The sequence below is a fragment of the Epinephelus fuscoguttatus genome, linkage group LG24, assembly GCF_011397635.1.
Source record: "Epinephelus fuscoguttatus linkage group LG24, E.fuscoguttatus.final_Chr_v1".
Taxonomy (NCBI): domain Eukaryota; kingdom Metazoa; phylum Chordata; class Actinopteri; order Perciformes; family Serranidae; genus Epinephelus; species Epinephelus fuscoguttatus.
Genome location: NC_064775.1, coordinates 3,145,795 through 3,170,479, shown reverse-complemented (window position 1 = coordinate 3,170,479; position 24,685 = coordinate 3,145,795). Strand labels below are relative to the sequence as shown.

General features: G+C 42.0%; 1 protein-coding gene across 2 annotated transcripts in view; it reads right to left on the bottom strand.

Annotated features, from left to right (window-relative positions):
• The window catches only part of sh3bp4a (SH3-domain binding protein 4a), a 48,594-nt gene that overhangs the window by 9,760 nt on the left and 14,149 nt on the right, over positions 1-24,685 (bottom strand). For both annotated transcript variants that reach the window (XR_007448775.1, XM_049570167.1), the window contains exons 2-3: positions 19,330-19,496; positions 16,303-18,656 (exon numbers count right to left, since the gene is read on the bottom strand). Coding sequence is in view for 1 of the 2 variants with exons in the window: in XM_049570167.1 (XP_049426124.1) it covers positions 16,303-18,656; positions 19,330-19,453 (2,478 nt within the window). In the remaining variant the exon portion in view is untranslated. The remainder of the gene's footprint in view (positions 1-16,302; positions 18,657-19,329; positions 19,497-24,685) is intronic.

Here is a 24,685-nt window from a genome sequence, read left to right as displayed (position 1 = left end):
ATTTTAGCCATTTTGAAGCATTTTTCTGTTGTTATAGCGCCACCCAGTTGCCAATTAGAGTTAAATTTCTCCAGTCACCTTGAGGCGTCCTGTTCTACATATCTACCAAGTTTAGTAAAAATCCATATGGCGGTTAGGCCTAGATAAGAAATGAGCTCTCTAGCGCCCCCATTTTGTTTGATGGGCTCAATAATGGAGGGGTCCCCTCAGATTATGTGTGGTCATATGCCTACAAAGTTGCGTGGTGATGGGTGAAACCCTTGAGATGTTCTACACCTTTATGTGATGAGCCACGCCCTCCGCAATATTCATTGCCTTATAGAAGCTCAGTTTTAGGAAGTTTTCCAACTTTTGCCAAGAGGGAACTTTAGATATTGCTCCCTAGATTATGTTCACCCAGTTTCATGCAGATCGCTCAAACTTCCTAGGAAGAGATCCATTTGAAGTGTTTTTCAAACAATTCAAAATGGCGGAAAATCTATATAAGCGGAAGTTATGGGTTCTTGAGGCAAATGTGTTCCTCATGAGGAGAGGCATCTCTGTGCAAAGTTTCATGTCTCTACCACATACGGGGCATGAGATATGCCCATTCAAAGTTTGACATTTCAATGGGTTGCTATAGCGCCCCCCTTTGGCCAATTGATGTAATATTGTTTCATTGGCATCCTCCCATGACCCTCTACCACTGTGCCAAATTTCACATGGATTGACCAAGTCAGTGAGGAGAAAAACACGGAACACACACACACACACACACACACACACACACACACACACAGAGTTTTCATAATTACATAGTTAAGACAAGCAGTCGTCATGCAGAGGCAGCCACATTCCAGCTTTGAGAAAGACCCACAGGATTCTGACCCCAGTACGATGGCATGTAATGAAGTATCCTTACGTGATGGTATTGGTACTGTCTCACGTTGCAGGCTTGAAATACTGCACATCAATGACTGTCAGCAGAAGCACGTTTAAGCTTTAACTCAGTCTTAAAAAGACAAGACAGGATGAACCTTATAATCCCAAGGTCACGTTATTTCCATTTATTAGAATAATCTATTTTTACGCGCTGTTTTACTTCCTCTCCCATCCGTCATCTTTTATCTCTTTTATCGTCTCTGTAACGAGCTGCCGCTCTGTAATGACGCGAAACAACCTGATAACCTACAACGTGCAGGTTACTCTTTACAAACCAAACTGAGATGATGAATTATCCGCTGTTGAAACGGACACCACACGCCTCCCTCCTCCTCTCTCACTCCTTCCCCGCCTCTATCTCACTCCCCCACCTGGCCGACGAGCACTTTGGCCTTCCATTGTGATGTCCTCCGCCTGCTGATTCAGGCTTCACACAAGTTTAGGTCTAAATATAGACCAAACCCACACACACGTCAGGGTTCAACGCTGCTGTCTGGAAATGAGCGTGATGTGTTCAAATGCAAATCAGGCACTTCGGTACGTGCAGGAGAGACAGGCTGTGTAGAGCCGGAAAGGATTAACGCAGGAAGGAGCCTGTGCTTCAAAATAAAGGCCAGGAGGTCAGAAGAGTCATGTACCTTCAAATCAGATTTTTCCTAATCCCATCAGGGTGGGAAAACCTCTAAATCTGAGTCTTCTCAATCTGAGTTTGAGATAAACAGACTTCTCACTGAAAGACACAGAACCCATGTTCACACTGCACCAGATGGAAGTCAAAGGTCACTGTCTGGCTCTCGGACACTTTGGCTCCAGCTGGGGACATTTCCATGTTCATTTCGGTCCCACAGTTTAATTCATGGAGACTTCTTTATGCAGCCGACGCCAGAGAAATACTTGGCATTGTACATTTCTGCAAAAAGAAATGTAAAGTTTGTATATCATTATGTAGCGGATACAAACACAACAAACTGGGGTTAACTTTAGGTCATGTTTAAGAACAAAAATCACTCACTTAAGGTTAGGAGTGGCTGCTAGAAATGCAGCGATGGCTTACGAAAAACACCCACTTTTGGTGCCACAATCACCGTTGGAAATGCAGCAATGACTCATTCAAAAAAGTTGTTTCTGGTGGCACATTTGCTGCCGGAAATGCAGCAATTGCTCACTATAAAAAACCTGCTTTTAGTGGCACAATGGCCGCTTGAAATGTGGTGATGGCCCTCTAAAAAAATAGTTTTTGGTGGCACAATTGCAGCTAAAAATGCAGCACTACCCTCTTTTTAAAAAAACACAATTTTTTGTAGTACAATGGCCGCTGGAAAACACAGCAATGCCTTGCTAAAAAACACTTTCAGTGCCACCGTCACCGTTGGAAATGCAGCAATGGCCCTCTGAAAAACTCACCACTGGAAATGTAATTATGGCTCACCAATAAATACCCACTTTGGTGGCAAAAATTGCAGCTGGAAATGGAGCAATGGCTCATAATAAAAAAAAACAAAACTGTTTTTGGTGGCACAATCGCTGCTGGAAATGCAATTATGGCTCACCAATAAATACCCACTTTTGGTCACCAAAATTGTTAAAAACACCTGCTTTTGTCCACACAACTGCCACTGGAAACGCAGCGATGGCTTGCCTAAAAAACCTTTTTTGTGATGCAATTGCCACTGAAAATGCAGCAGTGGATCACTAAGAAACACCCAATTTTTCCCCATTTATCTCCACTTTTGGTCGCCAAAATTTCCGCTGGAAATGAAGTGATGGCTTGCTAAAAAAACACCTGCTTTTGTCCACACAATTGCCGCTGGAAATGCAGCAACAGCTCGTTAAAAAACAGTTGCTTGTTTCTTCATATTTCAACAACCTGTGGTTAACTTGAGGTAATGTCTAGGAACAAAAATCACTTAGTTATGGTAAGAAAAAGATCATGTTTTGGCTGTCAATACCCACATTTGGTGGCACAATCACCGCTGGAAATGCAGTGATAGTTTGCTCAAAAAAAAAACCTGCCTTTGTTCACACAATTGCTGCTTGAAATGCAACAACGGCTCGTTAAAAAAAACAACACAATTTTTTTGTGCCAAAATGGCCACTGGAAACACAGCGATGGCTTGCTTAAAAAACAAGCAGCAGTGGCTCACTAAGAAACACCCAATTTTGAAGGCAAAATTGCTGCTGGAAATGCAGCAATGGTTCACTAAAAATAACCTCTTTTGGTTGCATAGGAAATGCAGCAGTGACTTACAAAAAAACACCTGCTGTTTGCTGGTTTCGAACAGTGGTCTGCAACATAGCAGCCTGCATCTCTGGGTAGATTCATGGGTAGAAAAGCAGCAGCTGGAAACACAGTGATGGCTGACTAAATTACACCTGCTTTTGTGGCACAGTGGCTGCTGGAAATGCAGCAATGGCTCACTTAAAAACAGACTCTTTTTTTTTTTTGCACAGTTGCCACTAGTAAGTTTGTTGATCTGAAACAGTGGTCTGCAGCTTAGAGGGGGGCAGAGTTGCAGCTGGAAATACAACCATGGCTTACACCAGCTTTTTGCTCACTGCTGGAAACCATGTACATAAGCTAGCGTGACTTCACCCAAAGGTTTGTGGGCTCCTGTTTTGAAGCCTCAAGTTCAACATGTTGGTCGACACCATCTTGGCTTGTTGAAGTCAGAAGTGACCATATTTGGACAAAGGGGACACTACTGGCAGACAGCTTGTGTCCATGCCCTTAATTATGCGTAACTCTAAGCCTTTAAGTGTTGGCTCACTTAAAATCAACAGGTGTTGCTGATTGTTGGTCTCTAGCAGTGGTCTGCAGTGTGGCAACCGCCCTGCCGAGGCGTCACATCATTCATCATCCGCTCCACTTCTCAACAACAGTCAGCTCATACACATGTAATCTGTCATTTTAGAGACATTGATATGAGATGTATGAAACATACAAATGTAACGTATCCATGGTTTGCAGAGACGTACAATGCCAACATTTCCCTCTGGCAACTGAGCCGCCTTTTTGGCAATAACCTAATTTTGACTTTAATTTAGAAATGAAAGCACTGCAACATGTTTACTGTCTGTCTGTTTCCAGCCTGGTTTTGGTCGATGTTTCCACATTATTAACTAACAACATGATTCTGCTCTAAAAATAGAAAACAGCCTGCTGTGCGAGAGACCAGAGTGTCTGAAAAAAATACAAGATAACGGCAACCTGCAGGAAGCCCTGAAGCAGACGGACAGACGAAGCTGACAGCTGACCGGGCGGCTGTCAACTAAATGAGCCTCACTTCCAAAAGCTTTGACGGGGAGGAGGGAGGAGGGAGGAGAGGTGGAGCAGGGCAGATGATAATACTGACAGGTAGGAAAGAGAGGGAGGGACAGGAGGGGAAGGGGGGGAATAAAGACAGGCAGAGAAAGACAAATGATAGGGACAAAGAGATGAGAGACAAAATGGCAGAAGGAAGAGAAAAGGATATTACAGCAGTAGTGAGAAGGGGCCGTGTCACGGTGTCTTGTCAAGTGCATATGATATGTTCTATTGAATGCCAAGCACTCCAATTAAGAAACGTGAATCACTGCATTGACTTGTCTGGCAAAACAACCACTCATGGCAACATCCTGACAGGAAATGCAACAATGTCTCTGTAAAATACAACTGCTTTTCCTGGCACTATCCTGGCAGGAAACGCCGCAATGCCTCAGTAAAAACACAGCAACTGGTCACAAAAAACACCACAAACAGCGATCTGTCCCTAAAACACAACAGTGGTCTGTAGCTGTAAAAGCGAATCCTGTTTGGTTGCACATTCACAGCTGGAGAAGCCTTCGATGTGGAAAAGAACATCTCTTTTTGTGGCACTATCCTCGCTGGAAATGCAGCGATGTGTCTGTAAAAAATGACGGCTCTTCGTGGCGTTATCCCAGCTAGAAATGCAGCAATTTCTCATTAAAAAAATGAATAAATAAAACAACTTTTTTAGCACTATCCCAGCTGGAAATGCAGCTATGTCTCTGTAAAAAGGTCTGCTCTTCTTGACACGATCCTGGCTGGAAATGCAGTGATGTCTCAGTTAAAAACCACCACTTTTTGTGGCACTGTCCTTGCTGGAAATGCGGTGATGTCTGTAAAAAATTACCGCTCTTTGTGGCGTTATCCCAGCTAGAAATGCAGCAATGTCTCATTAAAAAATGAATAAATAAAACAACTTTTGTAGCACTATCCCAGCTGGAAACTCAGCGATGTCTCACTTAAAAATGACCACTTTTTGTGGCACCATCCTCGCTAGAAATGCTGTGATGTCTCTGTAAAAAATAACGGCTCTTCGTGGTGTTATCCCAGCTAGAAATGCAGCTATTGCTCATTGGAAAATGAATAAATAAAACAACTTTTGTGGCACTATCCCAGCTGGAAACTCAGCAACGTCTCTGTAAAAAGGACTGTTCTTCTTGACATGATCCCAGCTGGAAATGCAGTGATGTCTCAGTTAAAAACCACCACTTTTTGTGGCACTGTCCTTGCTGGAAATGCGGTGATGTCTGTAAAAAATTACCGCTCTTTGTGGCGTTATCCCAGCTAGAAATGCAGCAATGTCTCATTAAAAAATGAATAAATAAAACAACTTTTGTAGCACTATCCCAGCTGGAAACTCAGCAACGTCTCTGTAAAAAGGACTGCTCTTCTTCACATGATCCTGTCAAGAAATGCAGCTATGCCCTGGTGAAAAATAACTACTTTTTGTGGCACTATCCTCAGTGTTAAAACAGTAACAGACAGCAACATATTTGTGGTCTGCAAAAATGTTCAATTCCAACATTTTCTAGTGGTGATTTTTGTCTGTCTGGTATCTTTAATCTCCCGTTCCACCTTCAAACACACAGTACAGCCAAAAGCAGCCAGTTTCCTCTTCAAGGTTGTGGCAGAAACACAAACATAGCTGCTCTACAAAAAGATTTAGTTCCTGATTTGTTCATGAGTTTGGCTCCAACTGGAGCAGTTCAGTTGAAATGTCCCATTAGGACAAGTCTGCCAGCTCTGAGTTTAGTTTATTAATCACTTCCTGAAAGGTGCTTCTCCTGCAACTATCTGAACTCTCCTGCTCTGTGTGATGAGCCACAGAGGAGCTCTTGTTTCTCAGACAAATGTCTAGTTGTGGTCCAGTAAACTGCAGCAGTCAGGTCCAGCTAATCAGGTTTGTTGCCTAATTAACACGCTGACTTTCACTGGGGATCGAGGCGGCTGCATGTTTGTAAAGAAGTCTAAATGTCTGAGTCTTTTACTGCTGACTTTTATGACTTAAGACTTTGCTTCTAGATGGGAGTCTACAAGCAGGGGATTGATTGCGTCCCCCGTAGGAGCGCTTCGTCCCGCCTCTCTGCATAGATCTATTATTAAACAACACTCTCCTCCACTGACAAACATAAGAGACGGCTCTTTCATTTGTCCTCTGCCTTCGTAACTCGAGCCCCGGCGTTAAAAGATCTGCCGGGGCGGTGTCGGATGCCCCCACAGGCCTCCAGCTCCGACCTGATCAATGCCTGCTCACATTTCACATGAGTACACCTGTCGGCTAGTGTGGAAGACAGAGGAGACACGATGAGCTGCTCTAAACCCTAAGGACAAACCCCTGGCACTTGTTCTGCTGCAACACTTTCCTTTTTATATGTTTCAGACTGTCCAGAGGTGCAATTAAAGGCAGCAGGCTTACAGCTGAAATCTCTCTCTCTGCTCTGCTTTGAAAGTTCAGAATTGTTCTTTCAAGTTTTGCAGAAGCCAGAATTTGGATTCGTCATCCTCAAAACTCTGTGTACACAACAGGAAATGCTCCTGCTGCTGATCTGATTAGCTCAACTTGTGTGCGGCTGTGCTGGAGACAGAAGACACCAAGATTAGCAAAGCTTTGTTTGTGGCGCTACTGTGATAAAAACTGCTCTACACAAAAAGATATGGATTTATTGACTGCTATTATATCGGCTTCAATTATTGCAAAGAAAAGGCTGGTAAGATGAAAAACAGCAGGCATCATCAAGGAAACATAACACCTCTTACTGTGCTGCCAGGTTGTCACATCTAATAGACAGATATGGCAATCAAAGTATGGGAGCCTGGATGAGCCAATCTAGGAAACAAATGAGATAAAAATGCTGCTCCGGCAATTTTTTTATTAGGACTGCTATCAAAAGAAAAATCTTGGACTCAAGTGGATCAAAGCTGCTGCTTTTATTAAGCCTCTTTCACACATGCACTGCAAACCTTAAGTTATCTAGACACTACCCGGAGGAGCTGCATGCAAGAATGCAAATGTCCAAATCGGTTGGATTGGACATGAAACGGCGCGAGGGCGTGTTGATGACGTTTCTATCATGCAGAGTTTGTGAAACTGGGAGAAAACATACATCAGACAGTCAAGAGGTCGGCTCATTTACACAAAGACAGCCACGAAAGTATCTAACTGGGTGGTTCATCCATCCCATTCTCATAAACACAATATTTCAAGAGGGAATTTCTTCAAATTTGGCACAAACGTTCACTCAACAATTATTCAATAAAATTTTGGTAATCATACGCTAGAGGGTGAGGTCACTGCAACCTTGTCTGTCTCATTCTTGTGAACGTGATATCTCAAGAGCACCTTGAGGGAACCTTTTTTTCAAATTTGGCACAAACGTTCACTCAACAATGATTTGATGAAATTTTGGTAATCATACGCTAGAGGGTGAGGTCACTGCAACCTTGTCTGTCTCATTCTTGTGAACATGATATCTCAAGAGCACCTTGAGGGAATCTTTTTTTCAAATTTGGCACAAATTTCTTCAAATTTGGCACGAATTTGAAGTCAATGATGTACTGATAAGAATTTGGTGGTCAAAGGGCGATGTTATTGTGACCTTGTGTTTATCTCTTTCTTGTGAGCATAATATCTCAAGAGCACTGTGTTGGAATTTCCTGATTTTTTTTTTGCAAAAACAGCCATTTAGACTCAATAAAGAGCTGATCAGAATTTGGTGGTCAAGGGTCAAGGTCATGGTGACCTTGCATCCGTCTCTCTCTTTCTTGTGAGCATGATATCTCAAGAGCACCTTGAGGGAACCTTTTTTCAAATTTGGCACCAATGGCCACTTCAAGTCAATGATGAACTGATAAGAATTTGGTGGTCAAAGGGCAATGTTATTGTGACCTTGTGTTCATCTGTTTCTTGTGAGCATGATATCTCAAAACCACCATGTGGGAATTTTGTCATATTTGGCAAAAACAGCCATTTGGACTCAACAAAGAGCTGATCAGAATTTGGTGGCAAAGGGTAAAAAGTCAAGGTCACTGTGACCTAAAAAAAAACACGTTTTTGCAGAAACTCATAAGCTAATCATGACAAAATTTCACACCATGCAAGATAGTGTCTAATAGGATAAAATGTTAAAGTGTTGACATGACATACCCAAAAGGTCAAAGGTCAGAGATGAACAAAGCCAAGCTAGCTGCACTTTCCCTTACTTTATGTTTTTATGCTAAGCTAGGCTAACCATGTGCTGACACCAGCTCCATACTTTGCATACAAATGATGTGAATGTAAATATGCTTGTTTCTCTAAATCTGGAACTACTCTTTCTGAATCTAGTGTTTTTACTCTTTTTAAGGCCACAATACACGCTACCTTTTTGATCTCCTTCAACTCCGCATCCTGACAATATCAGCTGATGTTCCAAATAAAGTGAAAACATTTCCTGTCCCTGACAGTCGAAAGGGCAACATGCGCCTGCAGCATGCCAAAACACCTGAGCTTATTGTTTTCTGTGTGAGCCCATACAGTGGCAGAATTGGAATGACACTTCAGGATTTACCACAGTGTTATTTCTTAGTGTTGCTGTGCCCTAGAGGTTCAGAGAGGCAGTTTAAAATCCCTCAACACAACCTTTTCACAGTAAAGGTCATTACAGGCCAGAGCTATAACAGGGAGAGGGAAAAAGAGAGAAAGTTCCCTCAGTTATTACTGTATACAAGCAGCAGCCAGTGGCGGTGCTTCCTGTAGTTGGCATAGACAGCCGCCTAGGGCACCACCCAGAGTTGTTGTGTGAGTGTCTGTATCTGTCTGTCTGCAGCTAATCTCATAAACTACTGTGCCAATCAGCCTAATATTTTGTATACAAATGAATGACTGTATACTGAAGGACCTCTCATAGTTGTGGTGATTCACAGTTGTTGAAAAATCTGTTTTGTTAACTGTTTTATTGTCATTAACTGCTGACTCAAGGTGTTCTTGAGATATCATGCTCACACGAAAGAGAGACGGACGCAGGGTCACCATGACCTTGACCTTTGACCACAACATTCCAATCAGTTCATTGTTGTTGAGCCAAAGTGGACGTTAATTTGTGCCAAATTAAAAGAAAGCCTCATTCCTGCCTCAAGGTGTTCTTGAGATGTTGCTTTTGCAATTATGAGACAGATGCAAGGTCAGTTCATGTTTGAGTCCAAGTGGATGTTTGTGCCATATTTGAAGAAATTCCCAAATTCTCAAGGTGTTGTTGAGATATGATGTTCATGTGAATGGGACAAATACAAGGTAACAGTGACCTTGACCTTTGGCCAACAAATTCTAATCAATTCATCCTTGACCACCAAAATATAATCAGTTCATTGTTGAATCTACGAAGATGTTTGTGCCAAATTTGAAAAGATTTCTTCAAGGTGTTCTTGAAATAACACTTTCCCAAGAATGAGACAGATGAGATCATAGAGACCTTGACCTTTGACCTACGACCACCAAAGTCTATTGGTACATTGCTGATACATTGCTGAGTCCAAGTGGATGTTTGTGCCAAATTTGAGGAAAGTCCTTCACAGTGTTCTTGAGATATTATGTTCATGAGAATGAGACAGATGCAAGGTCACAGTGACCTTGACCTTTGACCACCAAATTCTAATTAATTCATCCTTGACCACAAAATTCCAATCAGTTCATTGTTGTTGAGTCAAAGTGGACGTTAATTTGTGCCAAATTAAAAGAAATTCCTTAAAGGTTCCCCTTGAAATATGGCATTTGCAAGAATTAGATGGATTCAAAGATGTTTTTGCCAAATTTGTTCTTGAGATATCATGTTCACAAGAATGAGATGAACACAAGGTCACAATAACATCACCCTTTGACCACCAAATTCTTATCAGTTCATCATTGACTCAAAGTGGCCAGATTTGAAGAAATTTGTGCCAAATTTGAAGAAATCTGTGCCACATTTGAAAAAAATCCCATCAAGGATTCACTTAAGATGTCACTTTCTCAAGAAAAAGTTGGATGCAAGGTCACAGTGACCTTTGACCACCAAATTGTTATCAGTTCATCGTCGAGTCTGAGTGGATGTTTTTGCCAAATTTGGAAAAAAAAAAATCCTGCAGATGTTCTTGAGATTTCAAGAATGAGATGAACACAAGGTCACAATAACATCACCCTTTGACCACCAGGTTCTTATCAGTTCATCATTGCCTCAAAGTGGCCGTTGGTGCCAAATTTGAAGAAATTCGTGCCAAATATGAAGAAATCTGTGCCACATTTGAAAAAATCCCATCAAGGATTCTCTTAAGATGTTGCTTTCACAAGAAAAAGTTGGATGCAAGGTCACAGTGACCTTTGGCCACCAAATTCTGAACAGTTCATCATTGAGTCCACTGAGACAGACAAGGTCGCAGTGACCCTAACCCTTAATATATGCTCAGGTGTTCTTGAAAGATTGCGTTCATGAGAATGGGATGGACGAACAACCCTAAAATATACTGCCTCTGGCCGTGGCTATTGCCAGCGTAGAGGCATAAGGGGAATTATGTGATGTAGCTTGCCAAGCTAGCTCTTTATGCTAAAGTAAGCTAATCACATAAATGCTTAGCGTCTGTACTGAACTATTTTTCAAAATTCAGTTTAAGTCCAGAACTGAACAACTGAATGAGGTCAATGTAGTGAGATGAGAAAACAGAAACCACACCTTGTTCTCATTGTTAACAGTATACAGGTGTGTCTAAACTCTTTCTTTCCCACTTGTATCAGTTCTCACATCCCTCCCATCAAACCCATTTGTTCTGCCTCCTCTCTCATTACAGAAACCACAGGGGGGACAATGAAGCTTCCTCGTCGAGTCATTGACCCCACCTTGAGTCTCGCTCCCTGGGTTCCTCACCATGACAACTTCCAGTTTAAAATCTTTATCGATTTCCATTCGACCGTCCGTTCATCCCCTTGAGATATCATTATTTCATCCCATCCTTTCCTGACACGTCTTTCCAATTAACTGATCTGCATACGTGAGTGTTTGAAGTGCTTCTGATTTGCACCTTGGACACACAACACCAACATACTGTGTTCCTCCATGATGCTTGATTAGACACTTAGATCTGAATAATTTCTCACATTTGTGTGTATGTTTCTCCTGGCGTTGACTGATAAAAGCCTCACAATAGGGAGAACGAATGCCTCGTTCACTAATCGAGGATTTTGAAGCCAGAGGTTCTCAACATGGGGATGTTTTATTGAGTAACAATTATATACGATTGGCTTCTTTTTGTTGTTTTGAGGAAAAGATTTAGTAATTCAAGCCTGCCTGACTCACTGGACCTTGCTCCTGCAGGCGATGACAATTTACTGCACTCTGGGGGAAAATGTCGCAGGGGACACACACACACATTCACACACATTCTGGAGTGGTTTACAACTGGTGTGGTGCATCAGGGACTTTTTGCAGCAGGACACAAGTTTTAAATGCATCTGGGGAAAATCAGGTTCAGACAACCTGTTCTTTTAAACTAGAACTACCGCCATCAGCACAGTTTCAAGATGGACACCCAAGATTAATGTCAGCAATTCAGTATCCTACCATTTAGTATTTCCTTCTGTTCCTGAGATATGACAGTAACGGCCAGAAAACTGTTTCTGTAGAACATTATGATGTCACGGTGAAGTTGACCTTTGATCTTTTAGATATAAAATGTCACTTCTTCATTATATGGGGCGACACCTGCAAGCTAGTTCAGGCAGCCAACTTGAGCTGCACTGATTCATACACACACGTCGTATGTCAGTCTTTCAGTCCACTTCCACCAACATCCACCTGCAGGCTCCATCTAAAGGGGGAAATACTTAATCATCACTGCCCAATATCTCATGTAACCATATCTGCGTTGAGCGATGAGGCCGGAGTCCAGACGCCAAACTCTTCTGCTGTTAAAATAAACATTTAAAACATGAGTTGTCTTACTGAAATCCTATTATGAGACATTTGTGTGAATTTCTCTCATTATTATCATTTGAATTCTTGAGTTATGGCCAAAAACATGCCTTGAAGGCTACAGTGACCTTGATCTTTGACCTTTGACTACCAAATTCGACTCATTTCATTGCTGAGTCCAGGTGGACGTCGGCCCCCAATTTGAGGAAATTCCCTCAAGGTCAAAAAGGCCAAGGCCAAAAAACTGAGGTGAGGGAACAAAGAGTGCTAAAATGCTAATAAATTTCTGGGTTTTTAGCCTCATTCCTGTTGCTTTCGCCCACCAGTCTAGTTGCAGTTACAGTGTATGCTCATGTCTGACATTTGTGCCAAAGCTGAGGAAATTCCCTCAAGGTGTTCTTGAGATGTTGCTGTTGCAATAATGAGATGGATGCAAGGTCACGATGATCTTGACCTTTGACCACCGACATCTAATCAGTTTATCTTTGAGTCCAAGTGGATGTTTGTGCCAAATTTGAGGAAATTCCCTCAAGGTGTTCTTGAGATGTTGCTTTTGCAATAATGAGATGGATGCGAGGTCATGATGATCTTGACCTTTGACCACCGACATCTAATCAGTTTATCGTTGAGTCCAAGTGGATGTTTGTGCCAAATTTGAGGAAAATTCTTCTAGGTGTTCTTGAGATATCATGTTCATGAGAATTAGACACATGCAAGGTCAGTTCATGTTTGAGTCCAAGTGGATGTTTTTGCCAAATCTGAAGAAATTCCCAAATTCTCAAGGTGTCGTTAAGATATCATGTTCATGTGAATGGGACAAATGCAGTTTCACAGTGACCTTGATCTTTGACCAGATTATAGCGATCTATGACCACCAAAATCTAATAAGTTTATTGTTGACTCCAGTGGATGTTTGTGCCAAATTTGAAATTCCCTCAAGGCATTCTTAAGATATCGCATTAGCAAGAATGAGACAGATGAGATTAAAGTGATTGAGGCCTTTCACCTATGACCACCAAAATCTAATGAGTTTATTGTTGAGTCCAGTGGATGTTCGTGCCAAATTTGAAATTCCCTTAAGGCATTCTTGAGATACTGTGTTCACGAGAACGGGATGGACCGATGGACAACTGAAAACATCATGCCACATACAGTATTCTACAGGATGGAAACAGGTTGCAGAGCAACATGAGACTGAATGTCTGGCTCAGACACAAAGTAATGGAATATTTTTTGGGGAAATGGCCCTTTAACTCCAGTTTAAAACATGATGTCAGGCTTCTTTGTGTCTTTCCTCTGGTTTAGACAGGAAACATCATGTCAGACGTAAAGCCCACATAATGACAAACCACAAATCTGTCTCACACTTGAAAGGTGCTGTAACACTTGAGGATAAATCCTTCCATCGAGGTCAACAGAACAAATTTCTTTATCGTCCTTGATGATGAAAGTGTTCCCAACTTCACAGGAAAATAGCTGGACTTCAGTGAAGGACATCTGAGCGTGTGCTCGTTTCATTTTGCAGTAAATATTTAAAAAACGAAGCTCAGAGGAGTCAAGGATGAAGCCTGGTTCAGAGATAAGAAAGCCGAGGCGCTCTTTGTGCACACAGTGAGTTTAAAAGCCTCAGCTGGAGTTGAAGGTAGCCGCCAGAAGAAAAGCATTTTATAACACATAAAAGCATTCCCTCCTTTGCTTCAGACTTTTTTGAGATTATGCGGAGGTCATGTGACGTGCAGCCGAACACGGAGAGGTAGTTGCAGGTGAAAAGCATGACCAGAAAAAGGGTAACACTCCTTTACCTTAACAGTTACTGTCAAAGTCCCATTTAGCGAGGCAGTTTACCCCCAGCTGCTCCGGTGGTCGCTGCGACAAAAGTGCATGCACGCTTCATCAACTCTGCCTGGATAAGCAGCAGTTGGAAAATGTACTTTGCTAAAGTACTTTTTGAATAATGGCGTCTGGCGAGGGAAAATGTCTCGGGACTATTTTGCTCCCCCCAGGGTGCCGGTGCTGCCGGGAAAGAAAAACACATCGAGGCCGGCGTGCGTTTGCTTGACAGAGTTGTTTTCGCACAAACTGCAGATGCTGAGTTTTATTTCTATGCTGCTCTTTACAGGATTTTTCCCTCTCCGACCACTCCTTCATTTTTCATGTGGAGGCTGTTCCCGCTCTGAGGTGCCTCAGGCTGTAAGACATGTACATGTGACTGAACATAAGGACTCAAATCCCTCCCTGTCCGACTGAAACACAGGCTGAAGAGGAGAGAAATCACGTCGAGGGCCAATGTTGCAAAGAGACACTAATCAATCAGACAGCGACTGACTCCAACTGTTTAGTAAATTACATTTTGGCTCTTATCAGCATCAGTGAAGCTTAACTAACGATGCCGCACCCATCCGAGGGACATTGACAAGTCTTCTCTTGCTCATTTTGTAATATACATGTATATTATTTGAGCATCAGAGCTGTTAGGGTAATGCCCGACAGTTTTTATTCAGATTTATGTGTGCAGGAAACACTTCTGCTGAGCAGGAATGTTTTTGCAGCAGTGTAACAGTCGGATGATTTCAGGAGAATGACATTAAAGGAGCGACTTCATAAACTGTATTTCTCTTGTCAAGGACAATTCAGTGATTGTGAACTTACCCCACCACTTCCTAACATACAAAGAGCATAATATTGCATGTACACCTTCTCAAAGAGCAACAAACTTTTAATTCTCAAAGCCCAGTTCAGACCAAAGATACACAACATGATGAAACCGTTTTAGAACGTTGCAGAGAAAAGTTGCAGCACTTTGAACTGACCGGTCTGACCTCGACTCAAGGCAGCTAATGGTGTCACCTGCAACTCAGCTGGTCCAGTTGATTGCGGCTGGTTTTAACCTCTCTAACTCCGCCAGGATGCCGACGTCCTCGCTCCCCCCCATCTCTGTTAAATGGTATCTCCCAGGCGCACTACGTCATCAAACCATGTGATGTTTGGTATTGCCGGATTCAGGAAGCTCTCGACTTTTCAAAAATAACATCTTTTATTTCTTATGGATTTCGCACCAGAGCAGCCTAAACACACAAAGTCCAAAATTGCGATGAGCTGTGACAAGTCATGTCATGCCGTTTTTCGATGGGAAAAGTTAAAGGATTACTTGCGATCTTATGCGGAGCTGTTAGCGGGAACTTAGCTCTTTTATAAAAGGTAAGAGTCTCACTCCTACCACTATTTTTGCCTGAGATATACCGTCTAGAAAGTGGGATCATAAGTTTCACGTTTCATATGGCTTTATTTGGTGATATTTTATGGTGTTTCTGTGTCATAAACAACATCAGCTATCATAATCACACCTGATTTCAATAAGGTACAATGTTTGAAGCTGGCTGAGTGTTGTTTGATCACTGACAGTACTGTTTTGAAGCAGAGTGACCCACTTGTCATTTGGAGCTCCGCCTGGATCTCTTCATGGTAAAAACACTGTAGAATGGTCATACTTTGAGCAGTCTTCTTCAAATTTGAAACAAGTGTTCATTGATAGTGTGCCTACAGCCCCACAGTGTCATTTACCTGCTCAGATGAAGCCACAGACAGTTATTCATCCTGAAACACATTTTTTATTTTATTTTAGGCAAAATCTTCTTCGGTCTGACACTTAACACAAAATTTGGCCAACAAAAACAAAACCAAGTGATGGTTGATCTGTGAAGTAAAGGATGAAGTTGTTGAAGGGTAAAACTACAAACGACGGACGTTTTGGGTCAGTGCAAGGGGTTGGCAGGCTAACGACTATGATAACTGTCTCTTCCACTTCAAAAAGTGCAGCTGCAGGCTACCGGTAAGGTGCACTGTGTCGTCTTTGAAGTGGTGTTTTGTTTTTCTTAAGACTAGCACAAGTAGGCGGGGTTGGAGAGAAATAAAAGGGTGAATCACTGCGCCCGGGTCTTACAAAGGTCAGGAAAACCCTGTTGTTTATTCTGGTTTATTCTTTGGTTAAAACAGGCTTTGAAAGCATTGGATCGTTTCATCATTTAGGTAATTCCCAATCTATTAATAAACTGATGTCTACCTTTTTACCTTTCATGATAAGCACACAAATGCTACAACAACTTTGATACTGCGACACTTATTAAATTAGTCCACAATAAAACAGAAACCAATAAGAAATCAAAACATGATCGGTCTTACCATCATGAGTTCCCTCTGGAAGGACTTCCTCTCCTTGTTCTCCATGTTTGTACACTCCTCTTTGAGTTTCTCCAGAACCGACGCCACCTTCTCTGGCTCATTGTCCAGCTCTGTCCGGCAAAAATAATTCAGTGGCAAATTCCCGTACCCCAGGGCATCTGCAAACGCCCTCCAGTTGCCCACATTCTCCATTAAAACTGTCCTCACCGTTGCGTAGATGTATGTAAGAAATTTGCAAGGCTTCAGGATCTGCTCCAGCAGCATTGTGGTCGTTAGGTCCGGCCCACACCAATAAATGGGCTTGACCTTACCCAGAACTAAAACGTTCTTGGCATGGACAAGGCCTATCTTCCCCTGATAGTATCCAATGTACCACTCTTTGGTCCTCAGCTGCCCTCGCAGTTTGATTTTCTCCTCGCTGAGCAAAGCAATAACGTCCCCCTTTTTGTACTCCAACAGATAAGTGCTCTTGTGCTGCCTAATCACTGTTTTGATCAACTTGCCAAATTTAAGGTTGGTAATGCACCGGTCCTGAAACTTTGGGTATTTGGAAGTGACAGCCAGCGGTGAGAGGACAATCTTATCCACCTCTTTCTTTTTTAGAAACCTCCTCTGGCCTGTAATCCTCGCTCCGCTCTTTGGTGGCGGTGGTGGAGTTTGGACGCAAAACTGGGTGAGGATACAGTCAAGGGCATCCTTGACTTGGACCCTGAGAGTGAAGTCTGAGATGCTGTTGGGGTTGTGTGATGTGATCATGTACAGGAGCCTGCTAACTTTCCCCAATTTAACCTGAAATCCACGAATCACCCCTGCACCCTCACTTGCCTTCACCTGGTAGTTAGACATGTTGGAGTACAATCCCACCTGGAGGTCCTGAGGGTAGCCCAGAACAAACTGGTGCTTCCCCCACAGCTGGAGGGCAACTGGTGGGCTGGAGCTAGCCTGCCGGCCCACCTCGTTTACCAACAAGGTCTTGGGGGCGCAGTCATGCCCAAACATGGCCACAACTGCCTTGAAGGAAGGGTGAATGTGTTTGGGTCCGTAGACGCCAAGAGTTACTTTCCTCTGCACATGGTCCCAAACAGTGGTGTTGTGGCTGATGTATTGTGACTGAACCACAACCGCCACATACATACATGGCTCCAGACTATCCAGCTGTACCTGGACTGTATCCTTGTAAATGTAAGCATTAGGGATGGGTGTGTAAGGTCCTTCTTTGCAGTCACTGCGAACGCAAAGCACCTCTGCAGTGTGACAACTCTCCCTCTTGACAGTTACCAGTACCTTCATCTCCAACGTGATAAAGGACTTGGTCTCCATGTTGCTCAGCTTGATCTCCACCACGGGGCTGACGGTGGAGCAGTGGTCACTGTTGAGCTCCAGAGGAGGGTCTAGTAAGGCTTTCATGGAGATCTGCTGGTGGTCTCCATGGCTGACGTGGCCTTCGGGGATGTGGATGCTGATTTGGGTGTCTGGAAGCTGAACAACTCCACCGCTACTGTCCAACCTGCACACGATGTTGGTCTCCACCGGCTGCGTCTGGCCCCACCCAGGACTCTGGCCCAGGGAATCAAGGTCATGGCAAGACCTGGCTAGCTTTCTGTGGTTCAACCAAGCAGTCCTGAAGTCCTCCCTGCTTTGAAACTGCTCCGGCGAAGGAGCCTTAAGGCCTGTGAAGAATCCCGAAGAAGGTAAAGTCGGATTCGACTGCGCTTGCAGAACTGAAAGTTCAGAGAGACTATGGGAACGTTTACTCCTGAAAAACGGGTTATCCCTGTGCAGATTAGGGACAACCTCTTGGTTTGGGCTGGTGGGCGTGGTATTGTTAATGTGGCAGCTGCTGAACCCATTGGTCATGATTGTACTGGTGGTAAAGTTTGAGCAAGATGATGGAGATGCCAGTGCATCAAAGAGGATTAGGTCCGTTGAGTTTCTCACACTTAAATCTTTGCAGTTTTGATCTAACGGACGGATAAAGGGGTTCACAGAGAAGGGGCTGTTGTTGTAAGTTGGTGATGGCTTTAGAGTCATCCCTGTCCACTCCCCCAAACCTCCAAACTCCTTCGACCCATCCTCATATCCCTCCCCAAGACTGTCAATCATCCCACTGTCGCTAAACGAAGAGTTCCTGAAGTTGACCGGCTGGACATAGGCTGCTGGGATGTAGCCCATTTCTGTGTTGTTGTGGGCATACCACCACTCTCCACCGGATGTGTCCAACACATAGAGGCGATCTCCTTTGGAGAACTTCAGGGTGGTGAAGCTGCTGGGGCAATAATCCTTTATAGCGACCACTTCCTGCGCAGCTCCATAGGAGGCTGAAGTGTCCAGCCTTAAGGCACTCGGAGAAGGCACTGCAAAGGAAAACAAATATCAGACAGAATCTCTTAAAACTATTAGCGACGGTCCTCTGCCTTGATTGCAAAGTGGTTTCGCAACTGGTTTGTCACTAATTTAGATGAGCACACTTAATCACTTAATGGCTGATTATCAAAATGCTGCAGTCAACAATGCCTATCTCATAATCAGACACAGATATAATGGGCGAGCTGAAATAATGAGGCAATGCTACTACAGCTCAGACAAAGAGGTTTGTGTCCAGCAGGGTTCAGTGGTTCAGTTTAAAGCATGTAAAGGAAGAACTTGATCCTGGGAAAAAGGAAGGCGGCAAATATAGCCCCCAAAATAAAAACCTTTAATCACTCTGAATGCAACGACAAAATTTTCAGATCACTAGGTAAATGTATGAGCAGACGAACTGCATAATTTACTGCATAATCTTCTATTTTTAGTTCCCTCATTAGCGTATATAGAGCATGTAAACAAAGCTGTAATGAAGTGCAACCATTGAAGTGAAAGAGCCAGAGACAGAATGCTCCTGTTTCCAACATACGACTGAATAATCTAATGACAAAAGATGAAAATAGATACTTTGATTAATCAGTTCTTCAAATTGATCAACTGAGTCTTGTACCTTACAGACCACATGCTTTCTTCATGACTGAGAACAGGTGTGGACACACTGACCTTTGACATCGTTAAGACTGGCCCCGGTGACCCCCTCACTAAGGTCGATGAGCGTCCCCTCAGACTTGCAGCGAGGGAGGATGTGATTGTTGTTCGTGACTCTGATGATGCGATGGGCAGCCATGGCCGGGACTCAACACAGAATTCTCTCATTGGCAGCTTTTCATCTGGACGGGGAACAAAGAACGGATTTCAGGGGTGGGAGTGACCAGCCAATTTTAAACACATCTGCATTCAGGCATTTAGCTGCTGCTTGAATCTAGAGCGAATCCCAGAAGCAGCACTGGAGTAGGAAGCTTCATTTTCTAGATGACTAACAGTTAAAGGCTACAAAGGTCAAAGCTGCAAAGGCAGAAAATAAGGTTGATAAATATCACTGCATTTTTGAAGGACGTGCTGGGGAAGGAATGACTCCCAGCTGAGCAGAGCGAGTTCTTTCTTTTTCTCTAAATCAATGCAAAGAGCATGAGCGGTGGGCTACGAGAGGGAGGAGGAGAGATGTGATGTAGGAGTGCAATCGAAAGGCAACAAAGAAATGAAACAAAGATATTTAAGTGTTGAGTGAAAGTGACAATGAACTTTGTCTGAAATTTAATCTGAAGTATGATGCATGATGCAAGAACCCCTCGATATTGTACTGATATGTAATTGTTAAACACGCCATTCCAAAACCACAGGTGTTAACATGCTGCCATAACAGCCTCCACTCTGCTGGTTTCAATCTTCCCACCAGATGTTAAATTTGGCAGCAGGGATTTGCTCCCATTCAACACTGATGTCAGGCAATAAGGCCTGATGGGCACTGGTGTTCGAGTCGGGTCACAACAACTTTTCATCTAATCAATGCATCATTCATCCTAAAGGTATAGGATGAGGTTGAGAGCAGGACAGGACTGTGCAGGCCAGTCAAGTTCTTTCACGGCAAGGTGGGGCAACTATTTCTATGGCGTTTAATCAGTCTTAAAACTCGTACACACACACAACAGTATCCGTGAGAGGTGGTGTTCCTCACATTTAAGTTAAGTCAAAGACGGTTTAGGAACCAGAGAGAGCCTGGAACTTAGACATCAGAGTGGAGTATCTTTGGTTAAGTAACCTCTTTTTCCTCCTTCATCTTCTTGTCCAATAATTCTGCCGGCAAAAAGAAACTGCTGGTGTTGAAATTGACCAATCAAAGAAGTGGAGACCCCAGTCACTGTCCCTGCCTCCTGTCTCAAAAGACTTTTTGCATTGCGCTACTTTCGACATCGTGCAAGTGTTGAGCAGAACCGAGCGCACATGTAGGCAGTTGTAACTGTGCGTGCAGAGCAGAAATGCGTCCTCGCGAGGATGCTATTCCGCTCACCGATACTGTAGTGTGTGCGCGTGGGTTTTGTATGGGGTGCCGTTTGTAAAGTGTCTCACACTGAAAATAACATCAACATTTTGCCATATTTAGCAATCAATGTTTAAAAAAAGTGTTGTCAATTTTTTAACGTCACCTTTTACCACATTTACAGCAATATTTGTTAATTTAGAAATATATTAAATAGTTAAGTGACACCTAAATGTTAAATATTAAATCTAAATCTAAATCTAAATGCTAAATCTAAATCTAAATATTAAATCTAAATATTAAATCTAAATCTAAATGTTAAATCTAAATCTAAATGCTAAATCTAAATCTAAATGTTAAATCTAAATATTAAATCTAAATCTAAATGTTAAATCTAAATGTTAAATCTAAATATTAAATCTAAATCTAAATGCTAAATCTAAATCTAAATATTAAATCTAAATCTAAATGCTAAATCTAAATGTTAAATCTAAATGCTAAATCTAAATCCAAATATTAAATCTAAATCTAAATGCTAAATCTAAATCTAAAGGAAAACATCTAAATGCTAAATCTAAATCTAAATGTTAAATCTAAATATTAAATCTAAATCTAAATGCTAAATTTAAATCTAAATGTTAAATCTAAATCTAAATGCTAAATCTAAATATTAAATCTAAATGCTAAATCTAAATCTAAATATTAAATCTAAATCTAAATGCTAAATCTAAATGTAAATGTTAAATCTAAATGCTAAATCTAAATCTAAATGTTGAATCTAAATATTAAATCTAAATATTAAATCTAAATCTAAATATTAAATCTAAATCTAAATGTTAAATCTAAATCTAAATGTTGAATCTAAATATTAAATCTAAATCTAAATGTTTAATCTAAATGTTTTGGGTCAAACTAAATATTTAGCTGATATGCAAATCACCTTGTTGTTAACAAATACTTCTTTTGTGCACTGTTCGTATGAAAAGTAATGCACTATAATTTGTCGGGGATGCATGATAATATCGGCACATCATCGATTTCGGCCAATATCGGCTTTTAAATAAACTATTAGAATCAATTGATGATCACTAAAATTAGCAGGGGAAAAAAGCAGATATATCGATATTGGTATTGGCTATCGGCCAAATAAGTTGTTGTATATCGGTAAATCGGATGTTGGCAAAAAATCCAATATCGTGCATCCCTAATAATTTGTATTTAACCCATGTAATCATGTGACCTCTGGGTGCAGGCTGTCCTCCATCATATGACAGCAGGAGAGAAGGGAGTCAGGCTATGTGTTCATTGGTATTGTACGGACAGACGAGTGGAGTGGTGTGAGAGGAATACTCCTATTATTATCATCATTTTTGTCTTCCAGTTACTGTCCATAACACACAGATTTAACCAGTTTCCTCCTATAAACATTTGGGCATCTATGTGGACGCTGCTCTGTCCTGGAGTGCACATATAGATCATATTACTGAGGTACAACAACATATTTTCTCCCTCAGCACACTGAGGTCATTTGTCAGACAAACAGATCCTGTTACTGTTTCTCCGCTCTATGAGTGTTATGCAGTATGAAATCAGTGCATGGTACAGATGGTTCTCTGTTAAGTTGTGGGTCAAGCACTTGAGTCTAGTTTCCAGCCTGCGTCTACTAAAAGATTATTGTCTCTGGCTGGTAATATTGCGTCTGACCCCTGTCACCCCTCTCTCTATTTGAACAATATCAGCTTCTGCAATCACACAGAGGATTAAATGTCCCACAGGCTCAACTGAGCGGGTTGGCATTTGTTCCTGGGTCTGACAACCTATTAAATCAGAGGATGGCTTCTAAGTAGCCGGGGTCAAACACTGAATGTGAAAGGTAATGAGTAATGTGTTGCACTGTGTTCAGTTTTTGTTACGTCTGCTGTGATTTGTAGTTTTCGGTGGATGATTTTGTTTGGTTACATATTGTTTTATACTTATATTTATGTGAAACAGTTGACGTCCTTGATTGTAAGACACATTTCAGATTTTTGTTTGACAGTAAATTAAATTTAAATCAGTCAAATCAAATGTAACATAAAGAGTGACAAAGGAAGATCAGGGTGGTGGCCTGGTCAAACAAACACAGGACTTTGACCCAGGACACCAGGGTTCAGGGGTTTAAGTTACATATGTACGTAACATCCCGTCAACACGTCACATCGCCATTGTTATGGTGTCATTATGTTTAGTACATAACACGATGAGGCCCAGCTGATTGTTTCCCTCGACCTAAACGGTCCGTGTACTTCGCAGCCATTCGTTTTTCATTTCGAAGTAACAAATTGAAACACGGAAAACCAACCATTACCCGTTTTTTGTTTTGAAATGACCAAACGAAAAAGGAAAAAAACAATCCGTCTCCCGTTTTTTATTTGATAATAAAGAAAAGAAAAAACGATTTAATTTGGGAATTTAAAAAAACCCTGTGGGAAACTCCTTTCTGTATTTTTTGTTCATTTCTTCTCTGTGACCAGTAAGTTGCATTCATGTGGTGTCGGAATAATCGGAAAAATGACTTTCCGACTGGGAAAATACACATGAACGGATGCATGTCGGAAAAACAACTCAGATAATTCTGGAACAGGAGTTGCCGACTTGACTGAAATTGACGGCACTTTCACAGAAAACTGGTGGATGAAAAGGAACATTTGGTCCACGGTAGTAAAAGTTTTTATTAATTCACGTATTGCATATCATTTTTTTGCGGACAATTAATGTGTAATGTGGTATGCCGTTAGTTGTTGTCCATGTAGCGTGACCTAGATTAGTTAGAAAAGTTATTTATTAGCATAACATGTCAGATAAAGCAATATTCTAGTAGTTATAGGAAATATACATGCTCTGTATGTACATTTCATACACCACATGAATGCAACTTACTGGTCACAGAGAAGAAACGAACAAAAATAGGGTTTTTTTAAATTCCCAAATTAAATCGAATAATGGATAACGATTCTTTTTCCGTTTTTCTCGTCTTTATTATCAAATAAAAAATGGGAGACGAATCGTTTTTTTCCTTTTTTCGTCTGGTCATTTCAAAACAAAAAACGGGTAATGGTTGGTTTTCCGTGTTTCAATCTGTTATTTCGAAACGAAAAACGAATGGCCGCGAAGCACACAGACCCTAAACCAACTGGCGGGGTGCTAATTTGTAAGATATCAAGGCGCTAATTCACAAGACATATGAACCGTGTGCCGAACTTCATCATACAATGTGTTTTATGAAGATACGTTGCATACTGACACAAAGTTAGGGACTTAAAGTTGCAAACACACTATTGTCTAGAATATCATTGTATGCTAGCATCCAACGAAAGGCCGTGACACACCTAGCCAACAGCCGGTCATCAGTCAATGTCATGCCATCAGTTACAGTGTGTCCTGCACCGTTGGCACTAGTTGGCCCTTGTAGCCTGTTTGTTGGCCAATTCAGCATGTTGAATCAAGATCAATTTTAGCCAATGAGCTCTTTAGCAGCAATGGTTCATAATTAACACATTCTCACGCCGACCTCGTCGCATCTTGACGTGCTTGGTCATGACTTTCCACGTCCATGTACGACATGCAACGTACCCTGGGTGCGTTGGTTGTTGACATTCTGGGACACCGTGTTCTCTTCCTTCAACATACAACTACGTTTTCACAGGAAATTTAACGTTATATACAGTCTCTTTCAAAATAAAATCACTATGTCGGTACAACAACGCAAACTGACATTGTTTTTCCCTTCGACAACAAACACATGTGGTTGGGTTTAGGAAAAAAGAACAGGGTTTGTCTGCGAACATCGCTCTCTCGGGTGAAAGTTCGGGACATTCTCTGCTATAACTTTCGTCCTTGTCCTACCACCTTTCCCCCTGACGCCGCAAGTACCGCTAAACTATAACGTCAACTGGCCATGTATCATTTCAACGTTAAAGGACGTCTTTTTTTGTTGGTTTCTGACACCGCAAGTCACTGCCCAAACGCTGGATTTCGACAACTTTGGAGTGAGACTGGGCT